This window comes from Thermobia domestica, chromosome 13, assembly GCF_964235325.1.
Source record: "Thermobia domestica chromosome 13, izTheDome1.hap1.1, whole genome shotgun sequence".
Lineage (NCBI taxonomy): Eukaryota > Metazoa > Arthropoda > Insecta > Zygentoma > Lepismatidae > Thermobia > Thermobia domestica.
In genome coordinates, this window is record NC_137466.1 from 133,148,277 (window position 1) to 133,167,246 (window position 18,970).

Sequence of the window (18,970 nt, forward strand, 5' to 3'; positions counted from 1 at the left end):
TAACACCATTCAAGGAATTTTGCCCAGACCAAAACAAATTTTAGTCTTGGTGATACCAGGTTTGGGACGTACAATGGCTGGATTAAAACTTCCCAGCCAAGTTCTATCAATTTTCGACGGCTTGTTAAAGGTGTATGCGGTCTGCTGTTATCAGTGTGGTATACTATATCCTTTCTGTTGACCCGTTGACCAGTTCCGGTCGTTTCTTTTGAATTTCTTGGGGTACTTACGCTAATCGTCAACAGTAGAGGTCCGAGTGCGTCGTTCTATCCGGCTGCAGGGGCTCGTGATGCACGATACCCTTTAACTTCAACCAAACACACAGCATAACCTTCCTGGCGTCAGTGTGGGCTTTGCCACACTGTGAAGCTTTTCCTTGCTTCGACCAGGATCTTTTTCGCACATTGTTGCCGTAGATTATCCCCTTTTCATCACTCGTGATCAACTGCTTCAGAAATGGCTTGAGTTCGTTAAAGAGATTCACAAAGAGAAACTGGATCGAGTAAATGTTTTTAAGTTAGATCATGTGGAATCCAAACGTCGAGTTTCTTTTTGTAACCAGCTTCCTCCAAATAGTTTAACATTGTTTGGTGATGGATGGTTTATGTCATTGGCAAAGTCATGACTGCTCACATGTTGGTCTTATTCGACTTTTGTCAAAATATTACTCATTTTTCTTGTGACTGGTTGTCCACTGCGAGAAAGCATTTTGGATATCGAAACTTCCAGTATGAAAGCAACTGAGCCTTTTTTGGCTGTCGCTTTTGATAACATATTTTGTCAGTAAACAGCACAAATTACTTTACAAGCCTGCGCAGCAACTGCACCTTTATGAAAATAAAATTGAAAATTGTAGCGTAGTTTTTGGAAAGGTCGCCGATTTTCACGGTGCAAATACTTTACGTCTGATTATAGAAATTCTAACACTTTTCGAACATCTAATAGCTTCAACTATGAGCTGGAAAATGACCTTTAGACCTCACCCGCTGCGACTCATATATCGTGAGATTTGCGACACTAACGTAATCTCATGTGCAAAGGGCTCGATATCTTTTAGACTACCTAACATAAGCAAATGACTTCCAATAAATGAACCAAGCGTGCATAAAATATATATACAAACTACAAAGTGCTTAAATTGTTAAAATTCAAAGTTTATCCAATCAAAATACTCCAACACAGTTAAAATCCGAGATATTTTTTGCTAAGATTAGCAATCACTATTTTATGTGCTATGGAAATCTTTATCCCATTAGGATTCCTAGGGTTAATAAAAATGTTCGTGGTTATACTTTTCTGTTAAGAAAATTCGATAAATTACCTTTCCAATAAGCACGAAATTCGTCGAACGTATCAGTTTTATCATTTTTTTTTTTCCGGCAGGTAAACTGAGTTTTCACAACGAACATTTTTTTAAAATTTAATTTCCTTTTATTGAAAACCTTTGATATATCTATCTATCTATCTATCTATCTATCTATCTATCTATCTATCTCATATCATAACATTTTAACTGCGTGACCTTTGACCTCTGATAATATTGCTGACCTCTTCGCTTTGGTAAAAAGGGCGTTCTGTGGATCCTTTATGCATACCGGTATGCTATTTAACATCATCTTCAACTGATTTAACTGTGTATAATAAGCTGTTGACAAGGGAGCTTTTTTCGCAAAGGTCACTGGTGACCTGCTAGAGATCAGTGGGTCATGATTGCCCACATTTCTCGTTATCACATTATTTCGGATCAGAATTTATGCCGACATACCAATTTTTGCTACCGGAGATGGATATTCAATAAATGTTATGTGAGACTACTATTTAACATTGAAATCCCATAAGGAAAAATTACATTTTGACTTTTGACCCTATAAGTCCGCGACTGTTATACCCATGGCCTCATTTTGCTATCAAATAAATCTTCTGACCTTCCTCTAAATTGCCTTTAAATTTCACAATTCTAGCCTTTACGAGTTTTGAGTGCTACGAAACTAAAATTTACACACAAATTATGGGACAATCTGTATATACAGTATAGGAAAGATTTTTACATATGAAGGTTTTTGTAAAAAATTTCTTTTCTTTGTATTGTATGTTAATACTGGTTCTGTTTATTTCAGAAAAGATTGCGCAAAGTTACAAGAAAGTAAAAACAGCTGTTGAAATTAAAGACCAACAAACTTAATACTACATTAACTAATCGAAGCTTGTTAATGAAATGCACTCATATATAAGAACAGGCTTATCCCATGTTAGGTAATAAAACAAGATTTAAAGTCGTGATGTATAAAAATAATTATGACATATAACTTACAGCTTTGTACTGGAAGAGCTGAGAAAATTCATCTCGAACTCTGTGTGTGTGTGCTTGGCCTCTCCAGCTGTCAGGCAAATAATGAACGTGAGCGAGAACTGCAGTCATGAGCTTTTCTGGACACCACACTAAATTCTCATCTGGAATGAACACTCTGAAAAAGCAATTATATTAAGGTAACTATAGCATATGAAATAATTCTCCAACACATTTAAGTATAAGAGCTGTTTAATTTTCGACGAAGATAAAATAAGCTGAAAAATTCCACAAAGCACATAAAATAACATAAAATTTAATTTTTTGTGTTGGATCATCAGAGAAAATAGTCGATCAATTTTTTACGAAATGTTATCAGCGCGGGGTAGTTTTGTATCATCTCACTTTGATGAAACAATTATAAAGATTTGATGTCACTAATCACCGAAGTATCCATCAAGTTCCTATCTTTAATACTCGTTGATGTGTGCGTTTAATAACTGAGAAGTAGGCATACCATGATATGAAACTGAAATGTTGGTTGCATAAAATATTGTCACCATTCGACAAGATACCGTTGAACTTGCAGCGAGTTCCTTGCACACACAAGCTCTAGGCCAGCCACTCCGCCCGATTTTTAATATTTTTATAATCCCATTGTTGCGACTATCTTCTGTAATCTCATGCACTGTTTCGTTATTATACACGTTTTTACGTGCGTGTCTTTGGTGCACGGGATCCGTGTTCGATTCCCAGTGGGACAGCCACGAGATTCTAACGCATTGTGATGGATCGGATTCCATCTGAAACTGTAGATCCACGTCTCATATATCCTCTGTGATGAGGAAAACGACGATAAACTCAAACCAACCAATGTAGTTTTTAGTATATTTTCATTTCTTATATACTTATAACTTATTTTATTGTAACTTTTATTTTGGTTAGGTGTACTTGTTAATTTGTTTCAACCATATTGTAATTTGTTTTCCTTTTAAATTATTTATAATTTATATTTTCGTGCTTCATCTGTCTAATTTTTTATTTCTCATTTTTAATCTGTTATCACATTAATTTAAATTTTGAAAACGCCTGAATTTGATGCGATGCATGTAGTACCATTAGTTATAAATAAATCTAAATAGTAACAAAATTTATCTTAATAGCTACTTTCAGACAGGCAAAAAAAGTCTCCCCTTCGGCCTATACGAAAGATCTAGCTGGATTTAAGTTAGCCAGGAAACTCTGTTCTTGCTTCTACTGCACTTTTAAACTGTCGTTTCCTACCATTAATCCACTTTAAGATATTCGTGATTCCCAACAAAGTGCGTGTTTCAAATCTACAATGGGTATACCTTAGATGGCAAACAATGATTTGAATGGCTCTTATTGTGTCTCCACATAGTATACACTTCTAAAACATAACCCACACTTTGAACTCAACAGACGTGAGTTAAATGGTTGCCACAGAATGGATTAACACTGCCTCATAAACAAATACAGAATTGTTCTTGAATTTACCACTTGTATATTTCTATAAATAACAATGACGTTTTTTCCATAGGAATTTATTTTTTGTGGAATTACCTACACATGGGAGGATCCATGCAAGTTTTCAATGTTAAATTAGTTATTTTTCTTCCTTTTTACTTCAAAAACCCGAAACTCAATGTAGATTCGAAAATGCTAGTGATGAAAATGACAACGTACAAAGTATTATTATTGCGATGCTACAATTTGGTTACGCCTTCTGTACATCTCGTTTTTATACATTAACTTCATTAAGTTTTTATCCATTTCACTATGCATATTTATTCTTCATTACACAAATTAAAATTATTTCTCATTATTGCAATTAATTATAATCCGTCCACCCGACAATCTTATTCACCTTTACAGTAACTTATACGCAATTACTTCACGAACTACACAAACAGAGTTTTCTAGGAAGCAAGTCTATGATAATACAGTCAATAAACTTTTCTCTTCTTCAATACGAGATTATTCTCTGCAACTGACTCCCCTATATTGTTAAAGCAAACACAAACAATATTTGCAAAATTACATGTAAGGGTTCTTCTATATTTAATAAGGATAAATATCATGATGCGGCATTACTGACTCTAATCATACTTATAAATCGTCCATATGCAGTACTCCTACATTTACACGATGTCATTTACCTGCAAGCTGCTACTACTGCGCCTAGGACAGTGATAGCTGTTAAAACATGTTCCGCTGTTAATACATCTTCGTCATAAATCGTCAGAATTAGTAGTACAGCTAATTGTGCGCCAGCAATAAAAGCAATATTTCTGAAAAAAAAAAAAAAAAAAGAAAGAAAAAATACAAATTAATGAGAATAATATCCTGCTTACAGGATAAGTTATTTATACTTTTAAGATACTGTCACTGATATTTATTGCAAAGACATAAATATTGTAACTACTGAAAGTTAAATGTAGACAACTAGAGTTGTAATGCTTTAGGCACCAGACAGAACCAGAACATCAAGAAATTCCGAAATCAAAACATTTATAAAAAAATTCTAAACAGAATCAATAACACACAAAAAGAGTACTTACTTGGCTATAACAGTCATGAGAGGAGAAGTGAAAATGTTCATGTACTTGGACGCAGGGCGATAGGCTCTGTTAAGTCTTGCATTTAGTTCATGATCTAACTCATTAAAATGACGAAGATACAAGCGACCATACAATGACCAACACCTGGAACCCAAACTCCCTGGCTCTCTCTTAATGACCTGCAATATGAACATCAGGTAGCTTTATTAATACGTGTGCTTGATACCTTTTGTCTTTCGAAATGATTTTATTGTATAAATATGTGATTTCAAGACGATAAATAAACATTAATGTAGGTAGCAATCTTGATTATTCTAAGTAAAGCTTGGTAATTTTAATGTATTATCGGAGGGAAACTAGGATCATGCTTTGATCCTTTTTTTCTCTTTATGTACCTCACTTACGCTGAGAAATCAAACGATCAACCTTAATCATGTTAATCTTCTCTCTCCTTTCACAAGAGATACGTCTAAAATGCAGTACGATTCCATCGCCAAAATGGATACCAATGAGTCAGGCGAGACCAAATATCAAGTCTACTTAGAGAATGTATACAGTTTTGTCAATAAATGGAAAGAAGACTCACTTAACATTCAGGATTATGCATCGAGGCTAAGGGTGACGATGAGTTGAATGATTATGGTATAATGACAGAAGTGGGAAAAAAACGGGAGAACTCCGAGAAAATTTACACATACGAACCAGAGGCCCCACGCACCAGAGGTTAGCGCTCTACCACTGAGCCACCACGGCGCCAAGAATGAATTCAGATATTTTATTCTCCTGGTGGATAACGTAATGTGTAGGAAATCCTGTCTAGATGAAATAATAAACCAATCATTGAAAGTAAAAGAACTGTTATTAGATAAATGGGTTCTGAATGGCTACTTACTTGTTAGTAATGCAATGTACAATCAACGGACAAAGAAGAAATATTAGAAGTTTATGAAGCATGCGAGTTTCGGATAGATTATCAATTCAATTGTTTAGTATTATTTACAGCAATAATATACACAGAAAATTAATTTAATACAGAATAAAATAAAACAACAGACTTTTCTAATAGCATATCCTCTGTGAGTGAGAATTCATTGAAGTTCAAGAGCTGATTAAAAATGTGTAACTGGACCACGAAGCGAAACCGAGTTTCTAGCTTACCGTTTCGTTGCGCTAGCCACTACATCGTCCAGTCCTTTTCTTCATTACCCACATCCTTCCGTCCTGGGGCCGTACTCAGCCATTCGGTATATTTAATATACACTATAGTAGTTTTTAAGGGGCATTTACAAGACGTCCTTCCGATTGGATACAAACTTTTATGAATATTCTTTAGAAAGAATACTAAATACTCCGTCTACCAAAACACTTAATATTTTGCTCGTAGTACTGTTTATACGGACATAATTATATGCTTCTGTGCCATAGCTAAGGATTAGTGTTCTTGCCGTAAGTACGAGAAATCAGATTTCACTCCCGGTGGGAGTTCATGTGGTAAGGACTTTATGTCTGTTTGCTTGTTTGTAGAAGTTTAGCATCCCTTTTCAGCATAGAGTATATATGAGACATGGGCCTAAAATTTAAGATAGAATCCGAACTACCGTAGTGCGTTCAAAGTTCTCTCACCAGGAATCGAACCTGGGATCATATGCACAAAAGATGCGCGTGCTAGTCGCTAGACGAGAAGGAGGGCTGCAAGGATCCTACAATAAACTTTGTGTCGACTATCATGTAGGTCGCTGTTGAAAAGAACGTTACGCTCTACCCCAGCAAAACAAACCAAACTACTATAAGCATAAAATTGGTCACGCTCCAATGTCCGATTTTGCTTATTTGTACAATAAGCTGACTAATTTTATTCAATGTTACAGTATTAGTCAATGTTACAAGATATTATTGAAAGACCACACTGAATTCGTTAGACTATACATGTATATTGTTCGCAAAATGTATGATCATGGAATATATCTTTTGTTGGCAATTGTACAGGGTTGGCAAAAACCATTGTTTTTATTGAAAAAACAAAAAAACTAGTTTTTCTTGTTTAAAGCCTTTTTTTATTTATTTATTTTATTTATTTATTTTATTTTATTTTTTTGTTTGTTTAAATAATTTGGTCTATGATTTATATTACATATGGACAGAAATAAGTATGTTTCGCCTTGGTGTTATTATGCAACAACGGGGTTATGCTGGAAGGGGTCACATAAGCTTAAAGTGGAATCCAAACCGCTTCCTGGCTTACATCCGACAGGAATTGTTCTCCATTTGGACGCGAAACCGGAACTCATTGGCTACAAATGCCATGAGTCTGCCGACTCACTCACGAAGGACTCCTGATAAAAATACGTTGTACTGATCTTTACATACTTGTTAATATAATTGTCAAGAGTCATTTCAGAAGGACAAAAAGATAAACAGTTCCACAAATGAAACCAGAATGATATATACAGAATTATATATAAATTGAGAAACTCCCGCCTTAGCCATTGGGAAAATCCTGTTATTACTTTAAATGCAAACCAATAACGGAAAAATCCCGTTATTGCTCGGCATGTAAAATTTTGTGATCAACATATCATAATCAGTACGCTAAAATTGAGGTATTAAATTACAAATTTAATACGTTGATATTAAATTAAATTAAAACAAAGACCAATCCAAGCTAATGTTGCAAGCTACATAGGCAGTCGATAAATTTTGCTAATTTCTATCAATATAATTTAGCAACCTTGATTGCTTTATAAAACAACAGACGTTCAGCCATATAATTTGGTTTCGTTTTGTGTATTTAGGCTTAACGTCCTTGTGTAATACCGAGGTAAAAAAAAAAAATAAATAAATAAAAAAAAATAAAAAAAAAAATTTCGAACCGCTACTTGGTTTACACTTGAAAGAAGGGTTCTGGTTCGACCGAGAATTGAACATGGGATGCCTTGATTAAAAGGTGAAAAGAAGATAAAACTAATGCAGATAGTTTGATATGTGGAAACGTCACCATGAAGTTCATACGATTTAATATTTTTTTTTTTTTTTTTTTTTTTTAGGTTTAAACTTTTTTTTTTTTCTTTTAAATCCAGCTAACCCTGCAATTGTATAACTTATATTTCTTTAGTACGTGTGGCTGATGCGTACACGCAGAAACACTCCCCGCATTCTGATACCAATATAATTTTAAAATCAATAACCTATTTTATCTTTTATTTCTTCGCTTCTTTCATTTCTTTCGTTCTATCTTCCTTTGCTATATATATATATATATATATAAAAATAAAGAGTGTTGCAGTTTTGTAGCACATATGCCAAGCAACACTGTTCTTTAGGATTTAAAATTGATTATTAGGACTGCTACGTCCCCATATACACACTTCTTCAATCCGAACTATCCCTAAAGCTTTTATAAAATGCTATTATTTGTATCACATATGTAACATAAATTACATGTAAAACATGAAACTCAATCTTTCATGTAATCATATTGAGATTTAAAATAATACATAAAAATTTTAAGTATAATACTTACTTCGGCATAGTTGAAGAAAGAATACAATATCTGCCAAAGCAATATAAGCGGGCACAGAACAAAATTGGCAATCCCTACCCAAAAAATGTACTTCGCCAAATGGTCAGCCAGCTCTTTCCGCTTCCCTACTTTTTTAAAATCCGCTTTAAGATGCCAATTATTTTCAAACGGTGACCAGGGTCCCCCTACAAACAACAAAATCAAACACATATCACATAGCATCAAACACAATAAAATCTTCTTAAATACAATAATAAAACATACAGTTGTAGTATGCACATAGAGTTTTCGCCATAATTTTAACAGTGTATATCTTGATATTAGTTGAGGGCAACACCGCACTTCAAGATATATCTTATCTTTCGTAATAATTGACAGTGTCTTCTAGAAATTAGGCATTCTCTGTGTGGCTGAATGATTCCCACGTATGGCTTTGGTATACGTGATTTCGATTCAATTTATCAATAAGGATATACAAAATATTCGGTATTGAGCAAATATCGTCAAACAAATCGGGAGCTGCTTCAATGAAACTGGCTCAACTAGCATGCCGTTTGGTTGGCACGTCAAGCATGAAAACATCACATTTTTGTCTTTCGCCTCTACTAGGGATGGCCAGATTCGGATATTTTTGGATCCGGATATCCGGATCCACTTGGGTCCGGATATCCGGTATCCGGATATCCGGACACTGGATCCGGATCCGAAAATCCGGATCTTGGATCCGGATCCGAAAAAACGGATCTTGGATCCGGATCCGAAAAACCGGATCTTGGATCCGGATCCGAAATTTCGGATCTTGGATCCGGATCCGAAAAACCGGATCTTGGATCCGGATCCGAAATTTCGGATCTTGGATCCGGATTCGAAAGTCCGTGTCAGAAAATTCGGGTGTTCCGAATCAGCAAAATTTTCGAAATTATTGACAAAGTGATTTTCATTCCTATGCTTAAAATAAGATTTTAAGACACTTTTGGTATCTGATCGTGTGACAGCCTTGCGTTCCCTTCATTCTGTTGATATTTGGTTTTCGTGCCTTAATATGTCACAATTACTCCAAATTTGATTGAGTAAAACTGTCGAGTTAGGTGAGAGGAATCTCATTGTCAGATTAGATTCTAGTGGAAATACTTGACCGAAAAGGTAGTAAATCTTTTTTAAAGATGTCGTCCTGGTGGAAATTTGTCCTTTGTATTCTGTAACACTAGTCAAATGCTGGGATGAAACCTTAGTCTCAAGCCCAAGCTTCTTCATTAGACTCTGGCTGCTTACTTTTCTAATTCTTTCTGAGTTATTGTGGTCACTGAATGAGGCCATTTCCTAGTCGTGATGGGCTAGGCCATTGCTAATAGAACAGCCCATAAAATATAGATCAAATCAAATTAAGGAGCAACTTCCTTTTCTTGCTCTTGATGAGCATTTTTTTTTCTTTCTTTAAAAATATGTTTCTCTGTGACCGTACCACTCCAGTTAGAATTAAGAATTGTAGTAGAGATGAAGTTCTAAATGGCAATTAATGCATCAAAATCAATGTATTAATGTACTGTATGTGTATACAAAATACCATATGGAGTCTCGAGCAGTAACACGTATCTTTGTAATTAGTAATCCACTACTATTAACTCTGCATAGGTTGTATAAGGAGCTATATCATTCATGTAAACACATAGGCGGATGCAGGGGGAGGGCGAAAAGTCGTTTGCCCCTACCCAGCGCCACCATTAACAGTGTACTTTAGTAGTAATTTGTGGCAATTTCAGATCATCTAAGTAATTTTTCACTGCTAGCATCCCCAACCGCCCCCTAAGAATCCATCCGCCCCCTCCAAGAGTCCGTTCTGGATTCGCCCCTGCGCAAACATAATTTTATACAACTCATTCAAGAGTACATTTTGGTAGCTTTTTAAAATTTTTATCTTAAAGGATTGTCATTTCTCGTGGCTACTTATGCAATTTTGTCCACAGGCATACATGCAATTTCCAGTCATTACGCAAATACATTTATATACTTAATAGACCTCGGCTAGTTAGGGGCTTCGCCACTAGACCCCCGTTACTAGGGCCTCGCACAACAAAAGCCTCTAATCATAATCAATTTAAAAAGAAATGTCTGGGGATTTGCCCTTAGACCCTCTGATATCTCATTTGATCGGCCTATGACCTCGTACCTCGTAAACCTACAACCATACCGAATCTCAGTTCAAATATCAAATTGTATGTAATAACATTCCGGTATCCCGAGACATACCGAATTTCAGTGCGAGTTCATGGGGGCTTTCCCCCCCAGCCCACACATTTGCTCGGTCTACGGCCTCGCACATCATACGCCTGCAAACATAACGAATTTTTAAGGGGCCGCGGTGGCTCAGTGGTAGAGCGTTCACCTCCGGTGCTTGGGGTCCCTGTTTCGATCCCAGCTTGCACCGTGTGGACTTTGTGGTGGACAAACACCGTGCTCGTGGGTTTTCTCGGGGTTTTCCCGTTTCCTCCCACTTTCTTCATTCCACCATTTCATTTATTTCTAATAATCACCGTCTCCTTTAGCCTAACCGGGATAAGCGTGGGACGTAAAACTCAAGGATTTCATTTCATAACGAATTTTTGTTCAAATAACAAGTTTCATTTCTCTAACATTCCAGGATTCCGAGATATAAAAGTCTTTTCTCCCCGCCCCTTTACTTCCCCTCTAAGACATACATAAAAAAACGCTTAAGTACATACCTAATTATTTCAAATGTAAAGTCCAAATACCAAATTCTATGCTCCTAACCTTCAGAGGTTCCCAGATATCGACATGTTATTATAATAATTACAATCCCCACCCTCTTTCCTTTCCATCTCTTTTCTTTTCCTTTTTACTAAAACGTCAAAAAACACTGAAACACATGTCAAATTATTTTCAATGAGAAGTGCAAATACCAAATTTCAAGTCTCTAACCTTAAAGGATATAACATATTAATACAATAATTGTAATCCCCACTTAATTTTTTTCTCGCCCCTTTTCTTCCCTTCTGGGCCACACATAAAAAAAAAACGTTGAAATACGTATCTAATTATTTTAAGTGAGAAGTCCAAATACCAAATTCCATGTTTCTAACCCTTTAAGTTTCCGAGATATAGGCATATTATTATACTAATTGCAATAATTGCAATTACCACCCGTTCTTTTACTTTCTACATCTTCCCTGCCCCTTCTAATTTAAATATCAAAAAGCACTTTAACAAGCATCAAATTATTTTCAATGAGAAACCCAAATACCAAATTTGAAGTATCTAACGTCAAGAATCATCAATATTTTCCACCCCATTTCCCCCTTCCTCGTCGAATTTCCCAGTCCTTCCTTAGTGGTATCCTACGTCACAAACCCTATAAACTGTCCAAATTTCAAGTTTGTAGCTTAAGCGATTTGGTCTGTACGGTGATCTGTCACTCACTCACTCAGTCACTCAGGACTTTGCCCTTTTTATATAGAAATATTTAAGATTTTATGGGAAAGCCATGGATTTTGTCCTAAGGCCGCCAGTGTCTTAGAAATGTAATAGCTTTGCTATAAACTTTAAGCAATCAACTGACTGATCTGCGTCTATATGTATTATGTAAAATACCGCTTATGATATTTATTTTGCTCGTAATAAAAAAAAATAGAAATGATGACGAAAATTCAAAGACATACATGATTTTAGCGTAATGCTGCAGGAGTTCAGATCATTGAATTAACCATAAGAGCCGATTGTATAAGATAGACTACATTAAATTCCAATGTGGCACAAAGAAAATATGCAGCATTACTATGCAGTTTTTCAACGTTATAACTCATTCTGAGAATATTATCATAGGTCTCACAAACAATCGAATTTTAATCCTAACTCGATTAATATATAACAAAAGGCAGATCTATACAACTACTGACTTCAGATGAAAGTGGCATACTTGTAGTACGTTTAAAGATATACTAAAGACTAAATGATGGGGTGTGCGGAACAATGGTCTAACCCGAAAAATGTGAAAATGAGATTTTGATGTAATTTAAATTGAATTGTCTTCCCACTGAGTTAGATAAAATTCACCTAGTCAATTTTACACATATGGATATTTTAGTTCTGGGTCTCAATCTAAGGCCTAAAATATTCAAAACAGGAGTATGAATCTGAACTTCGAAATTTCGGGTGTGGATCCAGGAACCGGATATCCGGATCCGGATCCAATATTCAAAACTTCGGATCCGGGTCCAAGATCCGAAATTCCGGATCCGGATCCAGGAACCGGATATCCGGATCCAAGATCCGAAATTCCGGATCCGGATCCAAGATCCGAAATTTCGGATCCGGATCCAGGAACCGGATATCCGGATCCAAGATCCGAAATTTCGGATCCGGATCCGAGATCCGGATCTTATAGGATCCGGATTCGGATCTTGTAGGATCCGGATATCCGAGATCCGGATCCGTCTGGCCATCCCTAGCCTCTACGGAACTTGTATCTATTTTTACACGCTGACATCTGGAATACAGTCTTAAAAGTGAACTCTTACACGGAAACAGATGAAGGACAACAGACTAGTGGAAAGGACAATCTTTAAAAGGCTACTCAAAGATTCTCTTAGTAAGTTCTATTTCATTTGAACAAATTCCACATTCAGAGATCGAAAAATATAAGACATGGAGCCTTACAAGAGACAGAATGTAATGGAAACTTAAAAAGCATACTCCTGGTAAGCATAGGTACCTAATGGAGGTATATCTCTCTGGATAAAAGAGATAACATCATCCCAAACGACAGAAGAAAAAGAATGCCGGATTCACTGCACCCAAGTCAACATGTAATAACTTTCGTTTTAGCACATTTGGAAATTGTAGATATTAATTAAACTAATTTTATATTGTACCGGGGGCCTGTTGAAAATATACCAATAAAGAACGAAACTATCTAGACACAGCGACAGAATGATCCGGTTTAGTTTACCTGGAAGAGAATATAGAATTTTATCACCAGCATAAAAAATAATATTAAAAAAATCACTGGTTTCATCTCAATAGATCTTCACGTGCGTTTATTTATTTATTTTCGAGAAACATTAAGACAAATCTCAATTCAAGTGTTGCGTAATATCTGAGGTGTCACACGAATCTACACGCAGCGTTTTTATTTATTTATTTATTTATTTATTTATTTACTGTAGATCATCTAACATAATCACGAATAAGCCATCCCTTATTCCGTAAAACTCGACATTTCTGGTAACTCGTCACTCTCTCGGTCCACATTAGTTCGACTTTGTGGAACTCTACTGTACTAGTAAAAATTTACAGCACACATATGACATGTTAACAATGTATGCCTAGCACACCACCTCATATTTCTGGATCCTACAATCAGTATCATTAATTTGCAGTTTTATACATTTTAAAATACGACATAAAACACAACAGTAGCTTTACAAATTAAAGCAATTGCAGAATACTATAAAATTACTTCAATTAAGATGGCAAGACAGCGATTTTGATTGATGTATCTTGATTTTCCGTCTTCAAACAAGTTAAATGAAAAGAAATCTCGAGTATAATGTTCAATGGTTACGTTCTGTGCGCCAAAGGAGACCGAGTAATAAATGAAAATGAATAACTAAAACGAATTGGCGGAACGATAGCTGAAGAAAGAACATAGAAGCAGCTCACGGAGACGTTTGTCCACTTTAAGTTTTCGTGCCCTGAAATAGAGTCAGGGATGATACGCCCCGCACTCTAGCCACATCTTCACGTCTTCATCAACGAACATGTACCACGTTTTAAAGAACTTTCTTAATGTGTGAACCGCTAATTAGTGAAAATTTAAATAGTTTCACGTATGCCAATTGACGAAAGCTTCGGAAACAAATTCTGTTCAAACTGGCGAATATTACGAAGACAATAACCAAAATTCATTAAAATCTGAGATGATCTGGTTGTATAAGATGCACTGATTTGAAGTGGAACGACCCACCCATCAAACAAAAATTTTGTTTATGCTACTATGGTGACCTATAGCATTGCTTTACAAAGAGCAACTCATTCTTGTACATAAACTATGTGAATGAGATGATCAATCAATAAGTAAAATAAACACTCAAAATACTCACAAAAAAGTAAAAGTTCTATGTTATACTTGAGTCCTCTTGTAAGGAACACAATTTCTCCAATAAAAGGCACATTGATTCTTACTGGCAGGAGAGATTTGTTCACCATAGCAACCATGTAATTTTTAAACCTGAAAGAAAAATTAAATTTATACGTACATTATCGAGCTATATATACCAATACAATACTTTAACAAAATACTTATAATAGAAAAGAAAAAGATAAACTGTATCGTTGAACACATACATAATAGCACATCATTTTTCATTAAATAGTACAAGATGGACTGCATTATGTAAAGTAAGTTTACAGTAAGAATTTCAAAGGCACCGAAGAAGACACGTATTCTTGTTGAAACTGTATGTAGGTTTCAAAAGTAGGACGCATTCAGAGGTGGAAAGGCTCTGCATAAATGAACATACTCAAGTTCACATATTTGCTGTTAATCATGACTATATGTAAGTCGCTATTTATCAATCTATTCGATAAATTTTGATAAAACCTTTCTGAAAATAAGTGAAGTGAAGCATCATGTATACTATTAGGTTATTGTAGGATCCACCTACTTCTTTCTCTGGCGATGACAGCAAGATCCAAGATCCAAACAAGTATCAGTCAGCATTTCACTTTAAAGATACTTGAGGTAAGAATCTTTCAATTCATAAAAATGAGATTTTGCAAAATATCATCGATTTCCGATACTTGTTTCCATTTGAGTTTAATTGGAAAGTCAGTTCAGCAGAGCATCACATTTGTAGCGCATATGTGAAGCGTGCTCAATTTTGTAAATGATATTTCCCTCGTTCTAGGAAGAGGAATTTTTATTTGATTTCAGCGTCCTTTAGCAGCCAGGCGATATGATACGTGAGTCTCTTAACGTGGAGTCCGACCCCAGGAGTTCCCGGAGGGAATTGAACGCGGGTCTCCTACTCCAAACGCTAACCGCTTAGCCACGAAAGAGCTCTTGCTTTCCTTCAGAATAAGCATGTCACTGACAAGAACTAGCATCAATCAACTACAGCAGTAATTTCCCACTGCCGAGGTATGGCACAGCAGCGCATTTTTGTGATCTGAGAGAAGCACAGAGAGAGAATGAACAAAGGAGGGGAGGGACAGGACATATGACAGCAAGTCTTGGCACTGCACACGCAATTATAGAGCCAGGAGTAATATTCCTACAAAACCATTACACTTTTGTTTTTTTCTTGTTTCCCTGTTAATACTATACTTAATCACCGTCAGTTGACCTGTCAGCTCTTTCCCCACTTTATATGGCTTACAGAGAAGACGAGCAGCAAACAGGAAGTCACTGACTATTCAGTTGGAAATGACTCAACTAGCGAATTGACTAATGTGATGAGTTGTGACTATTAATCAATCGTACAACCCCTACAGTCTATGATAAAAGTTGCAAACTTGAACATACTAGTTCTTCACACTTTGAAAGAGCCTAAGACAAATTAGCGTATTGTTACTAATGTTTTTTTCTGTTAAGCCCTCAATAGTATTAATCGTCAACTGCTATTCTTTTAATCTGATCCCGTCTAATTATGATCTTTTCCGACCTCTCCTACAGTTTGAAGAACTTACTCGCTAACGAAGCTGATTTTAAAAGTGGCAGTGTTTCAAGTATTTTAATATAAAAGCTGGAAAACAATCGTAAACAAAGCACGAAAATACATAATTTATGAGTATTTCTTTCATTTTAAGCTGTTAAAGCACTACGAATAATGCATAGTCTAATTTGAACTCTGATGCACACTGTTACAAAAACTAAGAACTTTTGTTAACACTTGGAACCGATTTAATACACAAAATTAGCTCACAAATGACAAAAAGTGTAAATACCTCAGTATCCTGTGATAAATGTCCAACTCCGTAAGATCCTGTTTGTGAATACACATTTGCTGTTCACGCTGTACCTCACGAATTCTTCGCTGAATTTCATGCCATGTCAAGTTGTCCAAGTCATTCTTTTTGAAAAAAAAAAAATAATAAAAATTATAAATCTGACAATCAAGAAAATACGAATAGAACGGGAAAAGTCAGTAAGCATACACGAATAATTCAAACCCTCATTAACACAAATTTTACTCATAACTGGAAACAACTTGTTTAAAGATAACTATCATTTCATTACGTACACCGATTTTCAGCCACAGTTTTGCCAGCTCTCTTTGAAGTGAGAAAGCGCCAAGTCTTAAGAAATATTTGTATTGAGTACACACCCTTTTTCTCTCTAATGAACATGATCGTGTGTGTTCTTCGAAGTAGTTCACTGAGAGCACGTAGTGTGAAACAATGAATAAGTCAAGACTTTGAATATGAGTTTCATCGTAGGAGCAATACAGCGTATAGCTCGTAACATCAACAGTGACAAGAATGTGGCAAATGAACGCACAGTGTGTCACTGATTTGTTAAAGTTTGTTTTGGCAATTTTACTCTTCAAGATTAGCCACGTAAGTGACTTAAGTCCAACGTGAAGAAGAGGTGGTAAAATCTGTACTAGAAGAAGATTAATCTTAAATTACCCACGAATCAATAGTAATCTTACCATTAAGATTTCAACAATATTGATTCCAAAAATTAAAAACTGTATATATACCATGCACACTCGCGTAATGTCCGCACTTGAGCTTTAGAAGTTAAATTTTTGAAGAAAGAAAGAAGAAAAAGAAAAACAAGAAAAAACGCATAATATCTGCATCCTAAACATCACAGATTTCATCTACTTGAGAATGTAAGTTATGGCTATTTGTACTATTATTCTTGCTATATACTATCACTTTTATTCCTCTTTAGTCATGACGAAAGATGATGTTATCTCGGTTAAAAAAAAAAAAAAAGTGTGTAATATAGCCTTTAAGGAAAAACAAATCATTTATTTCGTCTCCTACTGGCGTCAGGAACTCGATGGAGAAACATTCTCTTACGATCTCGTGCAGGTGTCCTTCAGTCATAACAAATTTATATCGAAAATCAACGTCAGAAAACCGCGAGTTTTTTGAACGACCTGAGTGAAGTCCACACCCATAATTTGTCATCACAATTTCAGTAAAAAAGAAAAAAAAATGCGGACATAGAGCGAGCGTATACTGCGGTATATATATATATATATAAAAGGAACAAAGAAAAGAGAGATACTGTAAGTACCACATGAATTGAACAAGTAGCAGATCTTTCTCTGTTGTCACAACATAAAAGCACACCATTCCTACAAAGTACTGCCAAATACGATCAATAGTATTGTCAAGTACAACAAGCCATCCGCACAATGAAAAACCAATACACTAAAGCAACGAAATATAGTCTCGAACTGAAATCACAAAAACCTTATAATGTCTTTGGCGTATCAGTACTCTAGATCATCTGAAATTCTTTGACGAAATATTTCTCAAATGATAGCAAATGTGTTATCCGATTCGTTAAAGTATGCAAAGAAGTACATCTTACTGTCTTTAGCTGCCTTTAGGGATCTCCTCTTAATTTGTTCGCTGATAACTACAAGGCCATTGATCTGTGACATTCATCACAGCGATTACGAAAGATGAATTTACTGTATATTCAAAGATAAAAAGAAGTAAATCTTACAAACACATTCCAAACAGACAAAAATACCTTAGAATTACTTTACAAGTTCATAAAAACCGAAAACAGAAGAAATTTAAACTAAGAACAGGATATCATTGTAGAAAGTTTCATTAGCAGACATTTTATTTATACAGTCAAGTCTGTTATGACTTGAAAAAGGAAAAAAAAAAAAAAAAAAAAGAAAGAAAGAAAGAAAGAAAGAAAGAAAAAATCGAAAAATAATACAACTAAAATCCGCATACAATTTTCTCAAGATATATCTAGTAACATACGTGATTGGAACTATGACGAAATCAGATTAAATTAAAACGAACGCACGACAAAGAGGAGTGAAGACACACGCTTGAGGAAGAGAATCATTTTTTTTTCACGTAAGTAAAGAAAGTAATATCCACATTTACAAATACTTCCGTTTATCCTAAAATACAATCCTATCATCCTTACATATTCAGATGAAAGCGATAGATGACTAGTAAAATAAACGGAAAAAAAAAGAAGAGAAAGAGAGAGAGAACACTTAAAAAACAGTGAAATAGTCTATTTATTATAATGTGCTGTTCTTTGCTTGTCCCACTCATCCAATAATCTATAGCAGCCCTGTGGCGTAAATAGCAAATAAAAACGCCATGTAAAGATAGATAATGAGTTGCCTGACTACGGAAAACGTTTGTCCGTCACTGATTTTTGCAAGTCTTTTCTTTGTAAATACGCATTGCATTTGCTCGAATTAACGCTTAACAAGTATGTTAAACATGTATTTTCCTTTATATTTTGTTCTGAACAGTAATTAGTTTTTTTTTTTTTTTTTTTTTTTTTTTTTTTTTTTTTTTTTTTTTTTTTTTTTTTCAGCGAAAATCTGGCTGCTCAAATCCAAA

General features: G+C 35.3%; 1 protein-coding gene across 2 annotated transcripts in view; it reads right to left on the reverse strand.

The window, feature by feature from the left end:
* The window catches only part of Atg9 (autophagy-related protein 9), a 67,209-nt gene that overhangs the window by 38,950 nt on the left and 9,289 nt on the right, over positions 1-18,970 (reverse strand). For both annotated transcript variants that reach the window (XM_081736500.1, XM_081736499.1), the window contains exons 5-10: positions 16,352-16,476; positions 14,506-14,633; positions 8,390-8,574; positions 4,870-5,048; positions 4,468-4,599; positions 2,312-2,465 (exon numbers count right to left, since the gene is read on the reverse strand). In XM_081736500.1, the coding sequence (XP_081592626.1) occupies positions 2,312-2,465; positions 4,468-4,599; positions 4,870-5,048; positions 8,390-8,574; positions 14,506-14,633; positions 16,352-16,476 (903 nt within the window). The remainder of the gene's footprint in view (positions 1-2,311; positions 2,466-4,467; positions 4,600-4,869; positions 5,049-8,389; positions 8,575-14,505; positions 14,634-16,351; positions 16,477-18,970) is intronic.